This window comes from Colius striatus, chromosome 3 (assembly GCF_028858725.1).
Source record: "Colius striatus isolate bColStr4 chromosome 3, bColStr4.1.hap1, whole genome shotgun sequence".
NCBI classification, from domain to species: Eukaryota; Metazoa; Chordata; class Aves; order Coliiformes; family Coliidae; genus Colius; species Colius striatus.
Genome location: NC_084761.1, coordinates 81,049,199 through 81,074,769, shown reverse-complemented (window position 1 = coordinate 81,074,769; position 25,571 = coordinate 81,049,199). Strand labels below are relative to the sequence as shown.

At 34.9% G+C, this 25,571-nt stretch overlaps 1 protein-coding gene across 2 annotated transcripts in view; it reads right to left on the bottom strand.

Moving 5' to 3' along the window:
- Positions 1-25,571, bottom strand: part of ADGRA3 (adhesion G protein-coupled receptor A3) — a 60,162-nt gene that overhangs the window by 20,785 nt on the left and 13,806 nt on the right. For both annotated transcript variants that reach the window (XM_061992506.1, XM_061992505.1), the window contains exons 2-9: positions 22,389-22,460; positions 14,796-14,867; positions 13,393-13,464; positions 12,427-12,498; positions 10,610-10,770; positions 9,533-9,746; positions 8,446-8,610; positions 1,046-1,247 (exon numbers count right to left, since the gene is read on the bottom strand). In XM_061992506.1, coding sequence (XP_061848490.1) covers positions 1,046-1,247; positions 8,446-8,610; positions 9,533-9,746; positions 10,610-10,770; positions 12,427-12,498; positions 13,393-13,464; positions 14,796-14,867; positions 22,389-22,460 — 1,030 coding nt within the window. The remainder of the gene's footprint in view (positions 1-1,045; positions 1,248-8,445; positions 8,611-9,532; positions 9,747-10,609; positions 10,771-12,426; positions 12,499-13,392; positions 13,465-14,795; positions 14,868-22,388; positions 22,461-25,571) is intronic.

The following is a 25,571-nucleotide window of genomic DNA, read 5'->3' as shown; positions in this document are numbered from 1 at the left end:
ACCACTAGATGTTAAGCCTTCACTAAGTGTGTACATCTGAGACATCTGAAGGGCAAACATCAGTTCAGTTTGTCTCAATAAGGGGCTATGGTTCTTCTGCCACATGGTCATAAGTTTTCTCTGAAAGAACGTGAGCTGAAGCATTCCCATCACACAGACAGGCAGTAATCCTCTCCTGAGGTCACATGAGCACCACAGCCCATGTTAAACATGAGTGGTACTACTGACATCAACACCAGTGGCATAGCTGTATTATAAAACCAAAAACCCCACACCACACCAAAAACCAGTCTCTCATGTCTCCATAGTTCTACTTGCTATGTTGGTGCGAGTGATCTGACAGTAGATACTGGAAAACATCAAGTTTAAACCAGAGGTTCAAAGCTTATATGGGCTATTTCACAATATGGTGCCTATACGTACAAAGTTGGGTACATCACTGCAGAACAGTGTTTGTGAAAGTGTGCATTAACTAGAGACGGGCCTCAAAAGGAGTCTGAGGCTGAACATTTTTGTTTTATACCTACATTTAAAAACCTAGAATGCTCTCTTGTATCCTAGAGTATACTACCAGATTTAGTTAAGCCTAGTTAATACTCACTACTTGCACTAGTTAACTCCCATTGGTCACACAGACCATTATTATAAACCTCTATTAAAGGTTTACAGTAAAACAGGCAGAGTAGAGTTTGACTACACTGTTATCATAATGAAAACAGCTGTTCTACATTGCAACTTCAGCTATTTTTCTTTATAACATGGGGGCACGACAGGGCATCCAGTTGACAAAACTAATCATGACATTCTCTTATGCTTTACACAACTACAACACATAATACAATTTTCCTCGCACTTTCAATCTACATCCTCAAAACAGATATGAAATCAAACTCTCAACATGTAAATTCTAGTGTTGTACTCAGAGGCATGTGTTCACCACAATTCATTGCGACCATCAGTATTACCAGCTTAAAAAAAAAGGAGAAAGTTTTTTACGTTTTTATTTTTATTACAGAACTTTATTTTATAGAAATGCCCAAATTACCTGATTGAACATATAGAGAACTCGAGTTACATCATTTGCATACTGGCACCTGGAGTAATCCTCTTCTGCCCAGTACCCTCCCCTGTCACATCTGCGCCAGGCTCTTCTCTCATCTTGTGAGTTGCCAGGATATATCCCACTGCCAGCAGAATAACGTGTACACAGCAGGTATGCTGTGATGCCTGCCAATGTTCTAGGCCACCTGGGGAGTCAAAAGAAAAAAAAAAAAAAGACAAATTGACATGACAAGTAAATAAAAGGATTAAGCACTACAACATGAAATAGAGAGACACTCAAAACTAAGCATCTCTAAACTATTTAAAGGGCCACCTTGGCTCGACTTCAGTATTTTCAAGCTGTTCACATTTGTGTACTATTAACAAAATGAGTTCTAATGCTAGCTTGCTATTTTAGAACTCTTTCCTGAGGTGAAGAGAAAAAAAAAAGTTGCTTATGAAATTACTAAAGATAGTTTACAGGGTGTTTTTTTAGTAAAATGTCTTGCCTACTTCATGAAAAGAATCCATATTAATGCTATAAAAACAGCTAAATACACAGTAGAAAGCCCTGCAAGATTTCTGTTTGTCTTGTTTACATGCATCAATGTAACTTTCACATGACTGCATTCATACCAATACAAAACTGCAGATATGAACAGAAGACTACACTAATTAAGAAAGAATAGCAATAGTACAACCATTTTGAACTATTTTGCAACTGAACATAATACCAAACGGAAAGCAATGGGAAAAGAAAGTGTTCATAACGTTAAGAAAGCAGAAAAGAACTCAAAGTATATGCAACTACTCACTTCACGAAAGTTTACCATTCTATCAACTTTCTCCTCTGCAATTTTATTGCATAATTTATCTGTATGACCATATATACAGATAAAAAATAAAGAATAGACAGAGACAATTAACTTGCAATACATTTTTCATGCACCGATCGTGCATGAGATCAGAACTGATTCAAAGGAAACAAAACAGAAGGAAAGTACACTTGAATTAGGCTGCAGTGCTGCAAAGAGGGAAGGACAGGGACAAGCTTAGCCTGCGGAAGAGAAGGCTAAGAGGAGACACAATAATTCTCTCAGCTATTTGAAAGGATGTTGTAGTGAGGTTAGGGTTCATCTCTTCTCTCAAGTAACGAGTGACAGCAGGAGAGGACATGGCCTCAAGTTGCAGCATGGGAGGTTTAGACTGGCAATTAGAAGAACTTTTTTGCTGAAAGGGTTGTTAAATACTGGAATAGGCTGCCAGGGACACAGTCACCATCCCTGGACATATTTAAGAGACTCGTAAATGAAGTACTGAGGGACATGGTTTAGTGGTGGGCTTGGCAGTATTAGGTTAGTGGTTGGACTTTATGACCTTAAAGGTCTTTTCCAATTGAAATGATTCTCTAATTCTACAAGGAATGCCAGCTAGTCTGCCTGCCTCTGCTTCTGGCCCTCTACCCTGTTGAGATACACATAAGCAGTATTTTATCATGAAGAACACTTACAGTTTAAACGCAAAAAGCATACATGCCTAAATTGCAGAATGCTAAGTATCTCAAATCCAACAACCTAATATGTAAGGTTTAACTGAGAGCAAGAGAGCTTCATTTGATCGTCCCAGGCTTTCTGCATCATAATCAAGCCAAGCTCCTTGAACAGCTTTAAGAGACTTTTCCTCAGTTTTAAGTACTTAAAAGGACATTGCACAAAAGCAGTTGTCTCCACAAATGGAAATGGTGAAACAAAAAATTCAAGTTGGATTACACTGTGATTTAAAGGTTGCTTTTATTTCTGGATGGCATTTAGCAAGTGGCCATTTAGTCACTGCTATCATCTACATTAAGAGATAGTCAGAACACATCTGTTTAAAAAAAAAATAATTTCTGTGTTGGCAGAAGGATGGAGTAAACACCCCAAAAAATGTTTCATTTCAGGAAATTAACATTGCCAAAAAGAAACTGAACAAGTCAGCTCCATTTTCCTTCCTTACTCATCAGTTAAGTAACTTGTCTTATTGAAGACACTGGGTTTAATACAGTTCTCAAAAAATGAGAGTAACTCCAGGGATGGACCAAGGCAAAAGGCTATACCTTTCAATTATATTAAATTATGCCAGATATTAACCTTTTGGGGTATACTGAAAGTCTTGTCTATTTCAATTTCTGTTTATTCCTAATCAACTACAGCAAACAACTTTGTCACATTCAGTAATGCCAGACTCTTTCTTAGGCCATTTCAGCAGAGACTACTTAGGTTTGGGCAGCAAGAAACACCAAGATAGCTGCTGGTGGCACCCTTGAAATGCACAGATCATGGCAACAGCCATAAAAGAATTCAAAGAATCAAAGAATTTAATGGAATAGACAATAAATAAAACAAACCAAAATAGAAAAGAAAGCCTTAAATTTCAGTACTTTAACAGCTTTGGCATTACAAATCAGTTCCTCATATTGGAGTGAAATCACTTAGTTAAGAAATGGAGACATCTTATGGCCATTACCATAACATCTGAATACGAGTAGAGGCAGAAGATTATTTGAGTATTGTAGTAAAGATTCATCCAGCCTCACAAATATGCATACACTTACATTCAGAGCTTGAGCAGACACTTCAAGAAATTAAGAGAAGCGTCACCATTCAACCTTTATCAGAACTGAAAACATATAAATTGGCGGCAATAGAGGTGGTTAAAAGACAGAAAGAAAAAATAATAATTAGGATAGTATTGAAATGCCAGGAATTATATAAAGGGTTTTTTACAGGATATAAAAAATACAGAGAGATATCTAGGAGTATGGGTTGACAATAAACTAAACATGAGCCGGCAATGTGTCCTCATGGCCAAGTGAGAGTGATGGAGCACTGGCACACACTACCCAGGGAGGGTGTGGAGTCTCCTTCTTTGGAGGTCTTCAAGACCCACCTGGACACGTTCCTATGCAACCTGATCTAGGTGGACCTGCTTCTGCAGGGGGCTTGGTGGACTAGATGATCTCTAAAGGTCCTTTCCAACCCATTCTGTGATTCTGAGTAATTGAAAGAACAGGAATAGGTTCTGCAATGCTGATAAAAATTATACCATCTTTTCTTCTGTAGAGAAGAAAAGCCAGCAGAAAAGACAAAAATCTTCCCTTAACACACACAAAAAACACACAAAAATCACAACAGCTTTTATTAATTGATTTAACCTTAGTGAAGGTTGCACCCTAGCAACCTTACAAAAACATCACTTTGGATCATGTCCAGCCAACTCTGATCACAGATAGAGCAAGTTACAAGTCTGCATGGAAGGGAAGAAGGGATAAGGGGATACAACACATGTTAACTTCTCAAAGTCTGAAATTTCTGTATGGACAAATTAAAATAATGTCTGGTCAACATAGTCTGGGGAAAACCAAACAAAAGTATGAGCTGCTACTATGCTCTCATTTCCTATGGATACTTAATGAGCCTTTAGAGAATGAAGTCAAAAAGAAAACAGGCAGATGAGGACAACTAATAAATCAGCAGGAACAGCTGTTTGAAGACATGCAGGCCCACAAATACCTTGTGTAATATAACCAAACCTCAGCTTCCAGAATGCAGAGTCAGTTTTCCAAAAACACTGACACTGAAGTGCCCAAACATTACTTCCAAACCAACTTTATCAACACTGAAATGTTTTTAAGTTCCCACATTAAAGATGCCACTTTGAAAGGGGTATTTGCCTCTGCCTTTACAGATAGTTTTCTACAAGTTTTATTTTTCCAAAGCATTTTCAGTTACAGTGTGGTTGGTTCGGTTTTGACTCAATGTATTGTGTTACAGGCCACATGGCCCTAGAAAAATTTAAACTCTGTGGTCCTGACAGATATTGTGTGAAAACTTCCAAGTATTTTCACTGAAATGGCATGTGCCGTTCTTTTCCCCAGATGTGAATGGTGAAGGAAAGAATTAGAAAAAGAAAAATCAGAGTGAAATACAAAAACTCAAATGAAAGTCAAGTTTTTCAGAAGAGTTTTAATTACTGTATTTTTAAGTATAATCTCTAAGCTATAAATATCTTCTGAAACTTCTGTAGCTATCAAACAAAACCAACCATGAGCGTTCCAGTGTTTAACACCACTTCAAAGGCTATTACTTTAATCACAAGACTATTTGCTTTCTTTCCAATTCCCTATATTTTTAATCTATCTCTCTTTTGTTTTATTCCTACTGCATTTACTCTTCATTCATCTCCCCACAGCATTTTAGCAACTTTTACCATGATCTTCTGAAAAGAATACTAGCCACAGCAGACAGCCACATAGTCTGTGCTGCCTTTATAACAAATTTAGATGTTTACAAAAACATTTGTCTTATAAAACAAATACATTATTCATCTAATGATTTAAGAAGCTTTCCATGAAACTGGACATAAAAGGTAAGCAACTTAAAAATCCCAGTTTTCTGCCCTAACTTCACATACATGAAGACACAAATGTAGAGAGTCAGAGAAATGTTTTTTGGGGAACAGTGTGTTTTTTCCTCCTTCCTCTCCCACTCACAATACCCCTTGTGTAGGTATAAGTTTCTTTGCAGCCCAGTGGGGAATGAGAAAGTTGCTAACTGTAACTACATTTCCCTTATTACCTATTTTCGCTGAGTGAATGTTAACTTGAATCATTCTCAGCCATGAAATGATTTGTCTCAATACTTGTGCAAGATGAGCTGATGAGGCACTCTCTCCTTCCCATGAAGTCAGAGAGCACATTCCTCCAACAGGTTCAAAAGCTGACTAATGACATGAAATTCTCATAATGCAAACAAAGGCTACATAAGCTTGGCTGCATTCTTTATTTCTTGTAAACCTAAGCTTGAATATCTTTCCCAGTTTACCCAGCTACTAGCAGTGCAAACTTGGACCATATTAACACTCTCATTTCACCACTGCTTGTAATTAGGTGCTCAAAATTTATCACATATACATAAGAGTAGACAGCTGCGGGGAGGAAGTTGCTTCATTTACATTTAAGTACTGTAATTTCATTTCAGGAAAAAAACCCAGACCATGAGATTACAGAAGTATCCCTTCATGCATATTAATTCTGTTTAGAAAGCATTCATTTTTTTAAAACCAACAATAACTTTCAGTTACATGGAGTTTTATGTTAGGATTTCATTAGTTTACAGATAGTCTAATTTTTTTTCTTATTACATCTCAGCAATTCTCTAAATTCTGGATGACAATTACAGTTTTAGGATCAATTATACACAATAAGCAACTGTTTTCAAAGGATATTTCTTACATTTAAGAAAAAATTCCATCAGCTAACAGCAAAAAAAATATTCTAAACGCAACTTTTCAAGGATTTACTGAAGCAGAAGCATCAGGTTACATTTCAGCATGTGAACTGTATTTTCAATTAAACATGAAATGGAACATAACCAGGGATATTATCTGAGTAAGACTTAAAAGAATATTTAAAAAAAAAATCCACGATGAACGCACTTTTTGCCTGACCTTTATAAACTCATGCTAAACTACTATTACCGAGTCAAAGACACTGAAGACAAACATCCACTACTCTTCTAAGCATTGCTATCCCATCTCTGAAGGGATAAAAATCTAGATGCCAGTTTTGAAACAGCTTCCAAGCTAAATGGCTAACTAGTTCCATCTAAACTATAAAATCAAATTCACCTAAGATCATTTACAGCCATCTGCTCAGAACCATTTTCTCACTAGTCAAAGCCTTATTTCCATATGGTCTCAAAGGTGAAAAATTACTCTTTATTATTACTCCACCTAAACTACAAATGGAAGTGTTATAGCAGACCCAGACATAGTGAACTTTTTGATTTCCTGAAACCTTATTTCTTTCTACTGAATTCCAGAGGGGGTAAATCCTATTACAGTGAACAGTCACTGAACATCACAGGTTAATTTAATGGAAAACACTTTGAAATAAGCCTTTACCATCTGTTTTCACCTCTAATGGCAAATCAAAGAACGATTCACATTTGTATCATTAAAAAAATGCATAAGTGATTTAAATAGAAGTGTTCTTTGACGAATACAGCATGCGTCTGTTTGACTTTCTTCACCTTTTGTCTTAAGCAGGAAGTTCTCAATTTCTAACGTAAGGCTCATCCCTGCAGTTGAAACCACCACAGTGTAAAAAGAACACACACAAGGTTTCTTATATAAATAATTCCTTACAACGTGAAAGACAAGCTCTTTGGCAGTTCCAAATTGCCTCTGTGCAGCAAGCAATCTTAACGCTATTACCTTTCCTAATAGCTCCTCAGGCTCCAACCAACCTTCTCCTCAAATTGTTCAACTGATGAACATAAAGATGAATTCAGTATAAATGCTCTCAGTCAAGACTTTACCTAAATTCTTGCTACAACTGGAGAATGCCTCCCACACTTGAAAGCTTGTTTTTTCTCCCCCAATAACTATGTCCCAGCAATATACTTTAAACTTACTTTTCATTTCTTAAAATAAAAAATATGGTCTTAAATTAGTTGTATAGAAAGAAAACAACTGTAAAGAACTCTAACATACACAGGGAAAGGAAGATAAGTTTATAAATAAAAACAAAAGTTCAAGAGTAAGATCAACACAGCCAGGCAGCATAAGAAGAAATAAAATAAATGAGTGGGTAAAAACAGTTATTACAACATTAGGAAACCCTAGAAATGGTAGGGAAAACATTTGCTATGACATACACTAATACTCAGTAGGAGCTACTGCAGGGAGGCATAACACAGAGTAGTTAGAAAGGGAATTACCTTACATATAGAGAATCTATACAGAAGCTATCTGTTACAGCTGGTACCTCCAGGAGTAACGTGGTGTTAGAGTGACCAGCAGCAGTAAGATCAGAAAAGGGAAAACAGGTGAAGAGATAAGAACAAAAGATAAAATACTCTGCAACAGCCAACACAATGGAATATCAGAGCTACCATTACAGTCTCAACCATCACTTAAATGAACTTAACTCATATTAGTTACTCTAAAGGGAAAAAAAAATTACATTTATTACATATTTCTTAGTGATTTTTTTCATACAGGAGAAGGGTTTTAAAGGAGGATGATAACCTGGTGCAATCCCTCCTGCCAATACAGTTCAACTCTAACTTACAGTTAACCTAAAGAAGTTTCACCCTATTCTAATAATTTCATTTATACATTTCAAATCGCACAGCTTACTTTCCATCTCTTTGAAAGATGTGAGTTAATAGGCTCAAGGTTTAACATTTCATGGCATAGTTGTGTGCATTTCTTTCAACACATACTAATTTAGAACATTAAAAACCTATTACACTCCATTTACCAACAAACACCTGCACAGATGCCTTTAAAGCATAGTACTTTAGTTAAAAATAAAACAAAATGGACATTTTTCTCTGAAGAAAAATTGAGGTTACCAACCTGAAATCACCTTTATTGTTTACAACTCTCTCTGGAGGACAGTACTGCGCAGAACTTTCTAACACCACAATGTCTACCGTTCTTGTGTTATTCCCACGTCTGGTTTGTACATGGCAGCCCCAGTTTCCTGTGGAGCCAGCCTGAATGTTTGAGATTGTCAGTGCACTGGGAAGATAAACAAAAATCAGTCTTACAACACAAATTGTATAATCTTTTACCAAAAGATGAAGTACAGAAAGTGGAAAAAACAAGCAATTCCATACAACTGAGTCATCTTACAAAATCAGAGCTACCTATGAATCAATGTACTGTAATAACAGGAAAATATTTACTATTCTTCTAGCTTTCAGTTTTGCCAAGGTAAGAAAAAAAAAATGAACAGACATGGGAAAAAGTTCCTTGACTTAAGAAGAGATGAGAAGTCCAAATTCCCCCACTGCTCTTCAACACAGAATTTTTACAGCTGTTCTAGAAAGACTAACCTAAAGTAACTTCCCAAATGCATACTTTGTGATAAAAGTTAGAAGCTCCAATTTATTAATACAATTACAGGATATACAACCACACTGTGGATGCTAAATCACTCAAAAATCTGCTGCAGGCAGAATAAATTATACTTATAGATCTCTGCTGGAGAACTGGAATATTACCAGCTATAGTATGCTTAAAAGGAAGGGGAAAGAATCCACAATTAGTTCACTTAAATGTCTTTTTTTCGTAATTTTAATGTTCCAAGAAAACAACCGTGTCCTACCACGAACATATTTTACACGAACTGCCTTAGGGTTTTAATTAAACCCAGGGTTTTAATTATCTGGGTTCCCTAGTTTAGGGAATTTCCTGGGTTCCCTAGTCTAGCTAATCCTGTTTTAAGGAAGTGGGTTTGATTTATCAAATCTCTAGATGTCCCTCCTAAAACTTGACACTTAGCAACAGGGATCAAACCCAGTTAATTTAAGAGATATATGAAGTTACTGACTGCTTTTCTACTAGGGATGTTTCCCATGAGGGAGCCTTACTGGTCATGGAAACAGTCACTAAACCAAAGCAGAAGAGAAAATGTATTTCTTATTCCTTATGGATTCACCTTGCAATCAGGGAGCAGTTATGAATCATGTTTTTTTCAACAAAAATACCCTGGGATTCATCTGTTTCCACTATCTTTCCATCCTGATACCACAAGACTTGCATGTCTTGATCAATATATGAAGCCATACATTGGAAGGGTAGACTATCTCCCTCAAAAACAACCTGACGGTGAGAGGGCGTCATATAGAAAGATGGTAATTCAAGCGGTGGTTCTAGAATTCAAGAAATAAAAGCACAATTAACAGACAAGACTGTAATATATATAATTTCCAAAAGAGGAGAAAAATACACTGTCAATTATTAATATAACCTCCTTGTAAGTAGCTTATTGCAAGATTTAAATGAAAACTAATTTGATACTCTGCATATTGAAAAACAGAAATTCTAATAATTCTTTTTCAAAATGCATATTCATTTAATGCAATAATGTCAAAAATCTTTTGTTAGTTCACATCCAAGAGTGAAAAATATAAATTTCAATGAAAAATATATTTACACATTTTACTGCTTCACCAATTTATCACCGTTAATATTTCCAAATCACAATTACATCCATTTTACGATTTTGAAAGATGGAATAATTTCTTTGCTGTATTCCAGTTAAGCAAGTTGGTCAGAGTTTCATTGTGGCAAGGATATTCAACAGAATCACCATATATGAAAGTCAGTCATAAAATGAACATGTTTCAACTTCAGAAATTTATAGTTGATTTGCATATCTGAAGTTGGATAGATAAATTTTGGAAAAAAATATCATTTTGATTCCTCTTGTGAAGTTTAGGTATAAATCTCACAGAATAACAGATTAGCAGGAATAACTAGTTTATCTCCAGAGACTGCTTCCTCATTAGTTTCTACACTCTAGCATCCACAACCACCAATTTGATACTTTTCCAAAAGCAAACAACACTGAATCATGACTAGATCAGTCTTTGAAAAAGAATCACAATTACCACGATCATATAACTGCTTAAATTTCAGGGAAACAAAGCAAAGCAAAAAAAACCCTATTCACTAATATTAACACAATTTGGCATGTGTTAGAAGACAGCCATCAATTGTGATGAGTGCTTACCACAGGTCAGAAGCTCTTGCTTAACACCAGTCACGGTCTGTGATTGAAGTGACTTGGGATAGGCACACTTAGTTTCACGTACTGTTATATTTCTTTCTTTTAACCATTGATGCATCCACAGTATGTTGCAATCACAAAGAAGATAATCAGTCTGAAATTCTCTGCAACACAAAGTAGGTACTTATAGCAACAAAATGCAACACTCAAAAGTCTGGAAGCTTGACATCAAGAGCGGTACCATGTTTCTCTGTTATAGACAACAAGCACTCAAACCCCAGAACACAGCAGAGTTGTCTGCCACTACATATTAGAAGACATGCTAATCCTCTGAAAGCTGAGGTCTGAGACCAAAAGTACACACTCCAAGAAAGGAAATTATCTCTGTAAATATGAGGAACACCTAATACCTGTACATGAAAAAAAAAAAATACCTCCACCCTAGTAATTTTTCATGGATGGAGTTAATGCTATTTAAATGAGCAATAACAAGGAATTGCTTGAATATGCACCACCACAGCTTAAGAACACACTTCATTGCTTCATTTTAGTAATACTTTAACAGTAAAATCAACGGAAATATAAAAATAGCCTCTCACCTATTTCTCTTTCCAGATAATGATAGTTTTATTTTGCTTTATGTGAAAATTGTAAGGCTTTTCATTGGTTCATAAAGTCTTCCTTGTATAATTTAATCTTTCTACTAAAAGCACATACCAAATCCCCCCCATAAGTATCTGTTGTAGTTAGCTAAATTGAAAGTGAACATAAATACTTTATCCGTTGAGAAACAGTTAAAAACATATAAAAAAATTATCTTCTGTGTCTAGGCTGTTTTTTACCTCTAGTGAAAACATAATTTATTTTTTCTTTTTGCAAATGTCTAGAGGATAACACATCATCACCAGCAGAACACTTCAAACACTAAACCACTGTTCCTGTGAAACTCCATTTGGTTTTCATTCACAGGAATTCCTCCAGACACACATTTTTAATAGCAACTGTGATATTCGGGTTCTCTTGTCAGACCTGTGATGTTCTTGGACAACAATCTTTACATACACAATTAAAACACCAGGAATAACAAGTTACAAACAATTAAAGAAACTGGAGGACAGAAAGAAACACTTGCTTTTACAAACAAGAAATTAACTCGGTGTCAAAGCTAGAAGTCAGAGCTTTTGTGAAAGTCCCAGTACAGTCAGCTAACTGTCATGACACTGCAAAACTGGAAATACTGAAAGTTGATTATCAGTACAAATAATTTTTTTTCACTTCCTTTCTTCCTTGCCCAAGATTATAATTCTTATAGAATTAAAGGAGAGAAAAATAACATGAGTTTGAGATCATAGAATGGTAGGGCCTGGAAGAGACCTCTAGAAATCAACTAGGCAAAATGCCTGCTAAAGCAGGTTCACCTAGATATGTACCCATTGCTATGCATAACAAGACTACACTGATCTTCAAGGACTAAGGCTCTCCTTAAAAAGTGTTTGTTTCCTTTGTTTAAAAAGAGGTAAAATGGTATTTAATATTAAGTAGGAGATGACACAAACAGAATAAAACTTTCTGAAGCCCAGATGCCAGTGTAGCTTTGCTCTCTCAGAAATACATAACAAGTACCAAGCATCTTTTGAAGGAAGTTACATGAACACCCAAATACCTGTAAATGCATTTCCCATGTACTTACCATATAAAGAAATCACTATTATGAGGTTTAAAAGTAAAACCACAAAACTATAGTACAAGCAAGTGTACATAAAATGGTTTAAGGACATAAATACTCATGCAAATTAATACTAGATGCATTAAGTACTTACAGAGACTTCAGTGACGCAAGATGATCAAATGTTCCCTGTGTAAGTGTAGAAAACAGATTTCCAGAAAGATTCCTAAGAAATAGAAGTATTATGATGTGAACTCATGCCCAAACAACTGACATTGCAACTTAAAAAACCCAAAAATTCCTCAAGATAAGATTATTTTAAAACCTACAAGATACTCATGATATTTTGACATAGGTCACAATAGTAATAATAATCAGGTCTGACAGCCTAGTAAAAATTCCCAAATAACCGGTTCCTCAATATCTCTTTTTTAGCTGGAGAATTTTAAGATTGGAAAAAAGGACTGAAAGTAAGTATTTTTTATTTAAAGCAACAACCAGCACATGTTGAGCCTATATTTCAAGAAGTTTAAAATTTCCTTCATTGTTAACAGTGAACTGATGTGCTACTGTGCACATGCTATAGAAGCATGTTTGATCTACCAGAATATTTTAAAAATACATTAATTATAAATATATTATATGTTCCACTTTCTCTGGATCAATGAAAGCACTGCCTCAGATAGTAAAAACTGGAGTAAAGAAACGTTTCATAAACTTAAATGTTATTTTCTCAAGTAAAGGAATAAAGAAAGTGTAAGTAAGCCAGTAACATGTCATCATGCTTATGCTGGGGCATAAGGCATAACATAATAAAAGATTCTATAATCCTGAAATATTTTTCTAGGGAAAATATTTTGTACAGCCTGCTACTTACCTAAGTTAATACCCCACGTATACCCTCTAAGACACTGGTAACTGGTTGCAAACCAGACAGCACAGGGCTGCCTCATCACTCTTAAAAAAAAAGATGTTGCTACTGTCTAGCAAACCACCACCACAGCCAGGCTGAACTTCTTTCAAGTACACACTTAAACTACTCCTACTGAAACAAAGAATGGTAACATACATAAGTTTTAGTCTTAAGTAGTTAAACTACATACAACAAAGTTATACTTACAATTTAATAAGATTTACAAGTCCTCTAAATATATCTGCATTCAGGCAGCCTATTCTGTTATTAGTTAAGTCTCTATAAATAGAAAAAAAAGCAAAAAATAGAATTAACTGTTTAATTTCCAAATCAGTTTGCAAACAGAAGAAATTCAACTGAAATTCATGAGTAACAGATTGTACGACATATACACTTAGCTTTCTTCAGCAAAAGACAAAAGGTACTGCTATATGGGTGTACACACATGCACAGAGTCCCTATTCCATTGCTAAAGTAATAAGGGTTTGCCCACATACAGTTATGTGAGTCTATCCTTACCAGTAAATCCCTTAAAACAGGCTTGGCCTACATCACCACAAAGTAAACATTCATGTTTGTACAGTATATTCATCACATGTGCTACATCACTCAAGTTTTTTTGACATACCAGAGAGATCTCTACTAGTGCATTTATTATACATAAATAGGACCACTTCTATATTTATACTTACATAAATAGTTATTACAATGTAGGTCTTACATTGAACTGCCAAAAATTCTTAAAGGGATACAAATTAAGTTTGTAAGTAGTAATGGTCCAGAATTAGTCCTTAAGCTTTATTTGAAAGATTTTCAAAAGTGCAACTACCAAAAAAGCTTCTTTTTAAATGAATTTGATCATCTGGTCAGCTACAAATTAACATATATACTACAAAAATTTAAGAAGGAAAGCTGCATATGGACTAACGTCAGGGAGGGCAAAACCACTGAGACTTAAAAGCTGTCCTAGATATTCTAAAATTCTGAAGTGTTTTTAAAAAAGGGAAAAAAAATAAGAGGACAAAAAGAAAAAAGGTCATCATGCTGAGGTCTTGTTTTTCAAGTTTCATCTGGGACAGAATTTTTAGAGCCAAGATATAAATCTTGGAAAGAATGTGTTAATAAGAACGTTGACACAACCTTCAATAAGCAGCATTAACAGCACTGGAACCTCAGCATAGCATTTACAGCAAGAGACTCTGTGTTCCACTATAATGTTTTGGGGGAAAAAAAAGTCATGAGGAATTTTAACATTTAACTTTGTTAAATGTTAAAGACTTGATGGCAAAGCTCTGAATGACTGTTTACCCCATGACGTTTCAAGTCATTGAAATATAAAAAGGGAAGAATAATACAAGAGACTGTCAGTATGAACAAATGAGACTGCCAAGCTGCAAGCAGTGGATGTTCTTCAGTCGCAAGACTGAAAGTAGACTTTGCTTTATACATACCTATGTGTCAGTGTGTATAAATTTAGACAGCATATGCATATTCAACTTTTAATATATAATAGATTTGCTGTCTAAATTTCCAGAACCTAATCTTGCTCTGCTCTCATGGGTTTTTTCTGTTTGTTTTGTTTAAACTGACTAGCTAGCTATACTACTTACAGTCTCTTCAGAGATGAAAGTCCCAGAAAAGCTCCTGGATCTATAGTACTAATAAGGTTGTTCTTAAGGTCCCTGTGGAGAAAAATAAGGTATTACATTTATCACAAACTACCCTTTGTAACAGATACACATGCATGAAGATACACTTGTCTCAGCTCAGTTGAAAACTGCCCAAAACCCCCATACACTACATTTCTACTTTCCCTAACATAGCATCTTTCAAATTTGTATTTTCATTAGAAAGAGAAATATAAACAGCATGTGTATTCCTTTAAATATTCTGTCAGGTCTTATCACATAAAAGGATACGGAGTTGGATACTATGCTGTAGTGTCAAATAGATTGCAGCTGCTCAGAGTGTAACATTTGCTAATGCATACTACAATACTGTTTAGCACAGTGTTGTCTACTTCAGCCTACTCAATTTTAAATACTTCACGACTGCCCAACACCTATGAAAAGAAGGAAAACAAGATCCTAAAAATACATGAAAAAGAAACAACACTGAAAGTTTCTACCAGTGTTCCTGACATAAAAGCAAAACCCTGACTTTCCCAAATAAATGTGGTGAAAAAACTCAGAGCACAGCCTTTTTTCAATCTTAAATTTCCAAAATAGGAGATTGTAAGGAGAAATGTAAAGTAACCATGTCATTAAACTACTTTATTAATTGTACAAATGACATCAGAGCTTTAACTCCTAACTCGAACTATTTCACAGATACAGCTTAATTTGAAACCACAGAAAGCGTCTGTCAACAACTACCCGGTTTTGAACAAACTTTATCATTGCATGAACGCTAAAATCATTTTTACCTCCCTATTCATCAAAAATTTTTACAATGCTGTTATCTGAAACTTCAGAGGCACTTATTACAAGAAAAATTTCAAACTCCTTCACAATAGGTGAACACTCTGCATTTGGAAGAAAATAGTCATTTAAATTAAAAGCAATGTTTTAGTAAGCAACAGTAGAAAAATGGTCTCCTAAATCTACCACAACATTAATAATTCTGCTTGAAAGAAAACAGTACAAGATGATTACATCTACCATCCCACAGATATGCATGAGCAAAACTAGAAATTCATCCCAAAATTTCACAATAGCATTTCCTGCAATCACACTAGCAATATGGTGCAACAGTATCATGGTATATGGATCATGCTTCAGTGCCATAGCTTATGAAGTATTACAAGTATTTAAAATGTTTCAATTTACCTTGCAGTACAGTAAATTAATTTTCAATGAAATTATAACATACACACTTCCCATCAACTTCATTTTCTTACCTTGTATGGTGGTAGGAAACATAGAATGGTACTGCCAACTACTTCCAAAGCAGTAGCAGAAGTCTAAAGATTTGTTATGTTTTTAAGCTTCTTTTAGCATCCTTATAAAGCCAGTGCCAAGACCATGACAAATCTGGAAATACTAAGCATTAATCACTACTTTTTTGCCATCAGTCCTTGGGAGAGGGATGGAAAATTATACATATTGTTCCTATTTTTAATTTCAGTTTCAAATCATGTAACTCCCACTTAAATTTAAGATCTCACTATGAAAAATATTCAGGGAGAAAAACTTTGACAACATGCCTCGAAAATCCACTGTATTAGATTATTGGTGATCTTTAATTTCATTACTTAAATTCAAAGCATACTCCCCAGTACATCTCATTCTTAAATGGAAAAAACCCAATGTAGTTTTAAAATAAAAGCAAGAGTTTTATTTCTTCCACAACCTATTTATACATTTTGTCAGATTAGATGATAAAAACTGTCTAGTCTATCCTTCCTGTAATTTCCCCTCCCTTTAATAGATCTTAATACCAGTTCCAGAAGAATAATTACACTAGAATGAAAATGAAACGTCAATAATTTTCATGTTTTCATAAAATTCAATTATGTATTGTGTAAGTAAGATAGCAATGCATTAATGAACCACAACACTGAAGGAGTTTTTAAAAAACACCCAAAGTGTTAGCATTTTCTCACCCTGCAACTAAAACAGTAGGAGAGTCTCTGTCTGGAGGCTTTCACCCTTCCCAGTGACAGTCATTAGTAAGCACTAACTATGTATATAAAAAAGTATTAGCATATGAGAACTGTGAAATTAGATATTTAAGGATCTCAAAATTAACACAGTGCTGACATGTCTGGCAGGTCTTCAAAAAAAAAAATGTTGATACACAGGCTGGTGCAATTGCCAGGACTCCGGAATCTAGGACAGTTTCTAAACAAAGAAATGACAGTTGTAGTTAAACCAACAGACTGATTGGATTCTCATATAAGAATAAGACAGGGGAGACAATCCATTAGAAAAGGGTTTCAGATAGGCTAATATTACAGCTTCCCCCAATTATAGCTTACTGGTAAATATTTTATCATACAGTAACTACATCTGTGTTTGGTCAGTAACCAAACACACGCTACACTCAAAAAAGCTAAGCAAAAAACAAACATCAAGTCAGGCAGTAAAGCAATCTTCCACTGAGAACTTAGAAGTAAAAATTTATTTTCTCTTAAATCTAAGTAACACCACAGACAACAATGCACCTGTGACTGAGTTTAGGACTGTAGAAAAACTTGGGTTTTAAGGCATGTGTTAAGGTCATGCAGAACAACTTCTGGCTCAACTCATGACTAAATCAGAACACTGCCCTGCTGTTATGTCCATTGGAGTCTTGAAAAATTCAAAGGATGTAGATGTAACTATCACCTGACTCTCTAAGCATTAAACCGTTCTCATCATGAGAATTTTCGAATGTTCAATTGGAGTAGCTCTTTTTAAAATCTATGATTAAGTGGACAAACAGTAACCTACCCACAAGCAACCACACCTAATGTTAACTTGAGACAACAAAAATATCTTAATAAAAGAATACTTGAATGATTTGCCATGTAAAAAATAAAATCCTTTCATTTGAAATTTATAATAAAATGTTTCAGTGACAAGCTGTTTATGACTTAAAAGTGCACACATACATAAAAAATACATATTATTTACAGCTTTCCATCTCAGCACAATGACAATTATCTTAAGTATGACTAGAGCATTCTGCAGGCACAAACAACACGGTCTATATACATGCTGACATGTATACATTATTTAGCTCTCTCAATTACCAGTGGATAAACTCTTCCTCCTGAACAGAACTTGAAAATGAATGTTGGATGGAAAAACATTACCTACTATGGACTCTTGTTATATGAAATGCCTTTTCAGAAAGAAAATGGGGGAATAGGACAAACAAGTTATAAAAATAGTTTCAACATCACATAAAGTCAGTCCTTCTCTTCTAATGCTGTGCGGCACAGATTTTATGCAGGTAGATCAAATAAATGTTTATGACAGATTAGACAACTTTTATGTACTTTCATTGTACACTGTGTATGATTTAAATTGTAACCTATAAATTTTAGGGAGAAAGCAAATGTATGTAACAGATTCATTCTGAGTGAGTTTTATACTCATTCTGAGTTTTCATTGTCAGTGTACCAAATATACACATATCACCAAAACTGTTGATAACTGGAAGCCCAATACTTTATTGCACATGAGTCTCACATGTAGAATACTACTTTCAGGTCAACGTATTCAAATTGCACATGAGCATTAAGTGTCTCACCAGGTTCAAATAACTTTCTCTAGGACAGGAAAACTGGCTTAAACTTATCATTGAGTATTAGTTATACAGTAGAAAGCAATTAGAGAACTCAGATTCATAAGGAATCACAAAAGAAGAGACAATAGACAATTTCTGAGATTTGGAAATTTTCCAAATGGAACTTAAAAAAATTGTTACTAAAGATTATCTCTTGACTTTTCAAAAAGTTCTCACATAAGCTTTTGACATTCTCTTGCATCTAAAGAAATCTACAGCAACTTAGATCACAGTCTTTTGTTCTTTTGCTTATTACCCCATCACCTGTGACATGCATTGATAAACTACAACAGATAAAATTTCTTGAAGATGTAATAAAAAAAGTTTTTTAAAAAATGATTGTGGCTACCACACTTTTATAAACTAAACAAAATTTAGAACCTGTAACAGAAACCCATTTTATTTCCTTCAAATAACTTCTATACTTCTAATAGAATATTCCAAAGCATTCACTTTCACAGCACAGATTTCTCAGAGACACCCTTCATCACTCATCTCTTTCAGAAGTTACCTGAGAAGTAGGTTTGCCTAACACTTTCAGTACTCTCCTGAAAAAGAGATGAGTGGCTTCAAAGTCAGATCTAAAGTTAGAATAGAAAACAAGTTCCTAAAATTCATAAAACTGCTTCTCTTCTCAGTAATGTTCAAGAAAGAAATTTTGACACTCCAATCACATTAAAAGACTTCCAAAAACAAAGGCTCAGGTTCATCGCTAGAATAACAGTTTCATTTTTTTCACATGTTCCACTGCACTATCACAAGAATTAAATGCTCCTACTTTTATTTAAGGCATCCATATATCTATTGATTGGTGCTGTAAAAACAGGAGAAAAAAAAAAATGAGACCATCTACAAACAACACTCCCTTCATGCTGCATAGTCTCCTTTTTCAAAGGTGTATTAGTAGATCCTAAATATACATTGGTAAAACCTTATCATTATTTACAGTTCAATAAATATCAAACTCTTTCTTTGCTATCTAAATAATTTACTGAATTACATGCCTGTCTCTTCTTCCTCTCTCCCTCGTGTACAATGAAAAATAGTACTTTATAAATACATGAAGTAATCTTCGTTGTCCTTACAAAAAAAATCAACAGTCAGCTTCCAGATGGAAGACAGCAGTGTGCTTCCAAGTTGCTGGACTTTGAACAATGCTATATAAAGTCAAGTATCTAACTAGATGACAAATTATGTCACAAATTAGTTGTGCAAGAAGTTATTCCAACATTTAAATTGCAGGAAATGCACAGCAAAACACAGCACTAACCAAGACAATGGAGATGAAAATATTCAATATCTTTTTGTGCAGACACTACAATTACCACTTGTGACAGTAAAAAAATCTGACTTCCTTACTGTTATTCAGCTATTATTTGCATAACTTTTTTCCTGTAAGATTAGATGTAGACATAGGATAGTAATTTTCTACCTTATTTTAGTAATCTTATCACACTGTTTACAAAGTAAAGCATTGCTAAATTCTACATTTTTAAAAACTAACATATATGTACAAAATTATTAACAAGTATTTGAAATTCCTACTTGGAGACAGCATGTTTAATCTATTTTCCCACAGTTTTGAGGCATATAAGCAACATATAAAACAACCTCTCCCTTTCAATAGTAACAGTGAAGAATCAGAGGCGGATGCAGTCAAGAGTTGTTTACAAAAATTATAACCTAAAAGGCAACAATTTGCCAACTGCAATATCACATGCCCCAGTTTATTTCTGAAATGAAAAAAATAACCAAAACCATTGAAAAACACAAATTTTCATTAGATATCCAAGAACTAAATGGAAGAAAACAAGCTTAGTGTTTTAACAGATTAATTATGAAGTTGTGAATCTGTATTTCAGGATTCAAAATATTGATTAAAATGCAATTAAAACCAATTATTATGCAGGCACATGTTCCTTCCATGTTAGTTTGATTTATTGTTCTAAAGGCTTTGATTAAAACCAAACATCTAAACTCTATCTAAAAAACATTGAGGAAAAATGGCAAAAATATTTGCTATGAAGTATAACATTTCAAGGTTTGAATAAACAAGCAGTAAATGCATACAGAATCTCTCCCCTGGTAAGCAGTAATGTTAAATGACAATGCTAATGTCCGAATTAACTATTTAAATGCTGACTGAATTTATTTCTTTTATCTCTCTTTCATTTGAATAAGGGAAAAGAGCATACTTACAAAAAGAAAACTCATAAGGAAACAAGGGGGTGTATGAGTTGTAAGAAAAATAAAAACAAGCAAGAAACTGGCAAAAAAAGTGCAATTTAAAGACATGTAAGTTTTCACAGAGAATATTAAGGAACATAATCTGAAATTGCTGAACAAAATTTTGATGTGTAAAGTAGTTACCATGGCTTTCAATTTTTTATCCTCTTATTCACCATTTAAGTTTGAAAAAATACTTTAATTACAGGAGTATTTTACCGTAGTTAGACAGACTTATATTTTAAAATAAAACTTACACTCCCACACCCCAAAATAATAGATGGTCATTAATGACTAGCATATCATCTTAGTCATCTCTTCCTTCAGATGAAGGCACCTGGCCACTAGTAATAATTTGTTGATTATTTGTTGTCACTTTATGTGCACTGGTATAGAAGCTGTCATTCAGATAAAACCACCATATTATTTACAATACTGGTATTCCACATCACTTTAAATGGTCAAAACTGATGCTTTAGTTACCACTTTCTTCTCCTTTTCATGAAAGGAGATATTAAAATAAAGTATTCTTATGAACAACAGGAGTTACATGGAATAAAGCTAGGTTCTTACGATTTTGAAGAAAAATAAGATTTGGACACAGAGAAAATGCAAATGACCATCTCAAACTAATTAGAGCTTCAGGTACTTCCTATGTGAAAATTGTAATGAGTTAACAAACAACAACTGTCAGCAGCGACCTTTATTACCTAAGTAAGGATGCAAAAAAATGTGTAAAGATCTAGAACACCATCACTGTCGATGCTTCTCTGGCACAATGGCTTATTTCTACAATAAAACTCATCTGCCAGTGCAGAAATCCTTCTTCTGGCATATAGGGGATGGAATGGTGGAAGTGTTTGAATTTATTTAGGCCAGCTAACTGAGATTGCAGCTTTCAAGTTTTAAAAGAAGAATAAAATAGTTTCAGTCTCCTGAAGCCAAAAGTCAGTTGGAACTCTTCCAAGATGTTGCAAGATGATTATGAAACTGGCTACTTTCCCAGTCAAATGGCCTAGAAAAATCCTTATCTCTAAAGTTTCTGCTTCCTCCCAGGTAACTTGTCAATCCTGACCTTCTACCAGCTAGGAAAAAAGCTGACCAACAGAAGCCACAGTGCTGCTTCTTACCCCGTATGTGATATATCATCTGAAAGGGAAAGTGTAAACAGGAAGCAAGAGGCATCCAAGAAGTTAATCCCATCAGACTCACTCCCATCATACCCACTCCAATCCTCCCCCGCCGCCCACTACATTCAATATATACAGAAGTTGTAAACAGTAAAAATGTTTAAAAAGATGTCAACAACAAATATACGAGTCTAGCCTCTTTTACAGGTTCCAATACATGCACTTCCTCTACAAATATACTTTACAATTGCCTGATAAAGAGTTTGACACTCCTTAAGAAATAATTGTCTTTACAACCTAAGTTTTCATATTAGTAGATCAACAACAACAAAGCAAATCCAGTCATCTTAGCATTGTAGTGAACTTCCTATTGAAACTGCCCTAATCCAATCACCTAATGCAGGTGAGATTACCCCTTTATGCTGTTACAGAGAATGCTTAACTATGTTAACTCTTCCATCACAAAAAGTTCCATCAAAGTAAAGAACACATCTCTTAAATATGACATTTTGTTCCCAGAACTATTAATGAAACAAATAGTATGTAAGTGAAATAGCTTTAAGTAGTACTTACAATCTTTCAAGAAGGTGTAATCCAGAGAAGGAAGCATTCTTCAACTCTGTTATTTTATTGTTACTCAGAATCCTGTAAGCAAAACCAGATAAGAACAATATAAGTTTGGTAACAAAATTATTTGCTGCAACATACCCTTCAGGTGTAACTCTTTAACAGCCTTTTTATCAAACTACAATGCCTAGCTCACCATCTGAGGTGTATATAACAGCACTGATTAAATATTATGAAGGAGAAAGAGGATTTTCTATGTTACATACCCTAAGCACTATGAAAGAAAGTACACCCATATAGGATCACCACAGTAAAACATCAGACTGACATAACAGAAAACGAAGTATTAAACAACCAACCAATCTACATATTCATCATTCTGTTTGTCCATATCCATTTTGGTTTCCAAAACCACACAGCATCTCATCTGTTTCCCATTTCCTATGCTGTTACTCTCAGCCACTTGCACATGAATACTTCTCCTGTGTTCTGCCACCTTTCCCAGCCATCCTTCACACATTCATCCTTTTCAATCTTTTCATACATCTGTAAAGAAGCCCAGCAAGCACTCCATCTGTCCTCTCTTAAAGTAGGACTACAAAAACAGAGATTTCCTCTTGCACTCAGGCCCACCTAGCCAAGTCCCCTAATTCTCCAAATGTAGTTGTCTGCAGAAGAAAATTCTCCTCAAGCTAGGTAATCCCTTGTATAACTGGATATACTTACCCTTCCTTACTTAGAAGGGCTTTCTATACAATTACATATTTCTTTGTCACAAAAATGCCTATTTTCCTTTTGAACCATGTAAATTTTGGCACTTCAAACCATCCTTACAAAAAGGTCCCACAGTGCAAAAGTCCATTCCATAAGGAACCCCTCATTTCATCAGTTTTGAGCACAGCTCTTGAAGGATAATTTTGTAGTCCATGCTTCTTATACTGAAACAATAATAATCAATCCCTACCCACCCTCTCTACACTACGTGTAATTATGTAGAAAGCTACCTGAAGTCTTGCTAGATTACTCTTGAACAGTAATTAAGTAAAATATTAAAGTAATTTCAATGTCTGAGCTCTTTCTAGCTTTATTCCACTTAAAAAATTGAGATAAGACCACCAGAACTGAAATAACATTCAACAAACAACCAAGTCACAAATCAAAAGAGTGAGATCGATACTGTTTTGTTTCCTACTATTTTCCTAGCAGGTTCTAACATCTGATCTGCCTTTGTTACTTACACTAACAATACCAACAAAAAAAAAAATCTAAAGATTTCTGGTCAGCTTAGTGCCCATCATGTTATATATGAAGACAGAATTGCCATCATCCCCAATACAATCTTCATTTTTCTCCAGTGTGCTGCTTCTGTCATTTTATCATCCAGATACCAGCTTTATAAGATTCTTAGAAAATTCTTCACTTTACCCTCATCCTTAATAGATCAAGCAACTCAACAAACCCTTCTCAAGCTGTTTTACAGGTCATTAAGAAATATGTTATTATAAGTCTTTTAAGACTCAGCACCACTGAGAGGGCTAACCATTTACTTCCAAATCCACTTCTTCAGTAAGTCAGATGTTCACACATTTTCCATTTCAGACTGACATAGTGTTTCTATCAAATGCCTTCAGTGAGAGACAGAGAGATGCCTTTTGGAAGAGCATCTATGTCTCATGATATCAACTGGATCATCCTTGTAAGTATTTTGCCGATTCTGCCAAACTTCAAAGGTTTGTGCGAAAGAGCTTCCCATTAAAGATGTAAACTTTCTGGAGTACATCTCTCCTTCATTCAGGTATGCAATATCTTTATCATAAATTCTAGCGATTTGTTAAACACAAACATTAGACTTGGAAACACATACCTCTCCTAACTCCTCATGCACTTATAAAAATAAGCATTTATCAACCCTCAAAAATCAAGTTCATTCTAAGCAAGACTTCAGACATCCATCATTTGTCTTTTTCATCCCTCAGTTCTAAAAGCTCTCCAGTGCACAGTCCTGGGAATTTCTTCACTCCGTCAGTTTGTTCCACAACTTCTGCTACAGTCACTGCGATTTCAGAGAGGACTTCTTCTCAAATACATCCTGCAGACCCAACATGTCCGTGCATTTCTTTGCTTGCACAAGTTACATCTTCAGGTTGGACAACTGTTTCTTCACTTACAACTGCCACTAGGAGATTTCTTGTCAGTCTACTACATTTTTCAGATATCATTTACCATAGCCAGAAACCAAACATACACACCTTTCTTTTCTCTGATGCATCAAATTTGTTATCTAATGAGAAGGATTAGTACTTCAAAACACATCATGAATAAGAGAAAATTAAAATACACAAATACCAATCTATGAAAACAGCATCATTTTGACACAATAATTACACTAAGTAGTTTTCTTCTCCAGGTTTCTCACATTGCCTCAAGTCTCTGTGGTCTAGACAAAAACAAAGCAAGCGATTCTGCAGTCAAAATTAAATAGTTCAAGCAACATAACAATTCTGATGCTAAACGGAGGAGAACCCTTCCCTTAGAGTCACACCATATATTTCTGGAGCTCATCTCAAGTTATCCCTCGTGGCCACTGCTACAGGAGCAACAAACATCAAACTGCACATTTTCCTAATGCATCTTCCAAGAGATTAACTTTTATATCAACCGCAAAAGCATGATCAACATAGGATGGTACACAGTCAGCTAATCCCAGATGATCACAGAAATGGTGGAAAGGATGAGGAAAAAGAAATACTTAAAAGTACACAGAAAAATTCCTGTTGTGGATGTTACAGGCATAATAAACACATACAAGAGTGTCAGCTAAGAAAACTTGCCTGTGGAAATACATTTGTAAAGTCAAATACTTCAAGCTATCTTTCAGAAAGTAAAGAAAGAAAATTGCCCTTTGGCTGCAGCTGATAACCTTGATGACAGAACAAGTGAAAGAGACTAATTTTTAAAACAAATGTGCATATCAAGGAAGCCTGGGTACTCTTCCAAAAACCTCATGCATTTCAAGGAACCTCTGCATCAATAAAGGTCCAACATGTAACAAAAAACCTGGATACACATTTGTGAGACTGCTATGTTGTAAATAAAATGTAATAATAATCTACAACTTGGAATGCCTGCAAAACTAGTAAAAAAGCATTGAAATCATGCATCACCTACTCAGAGAAAAGGGCTTGAATC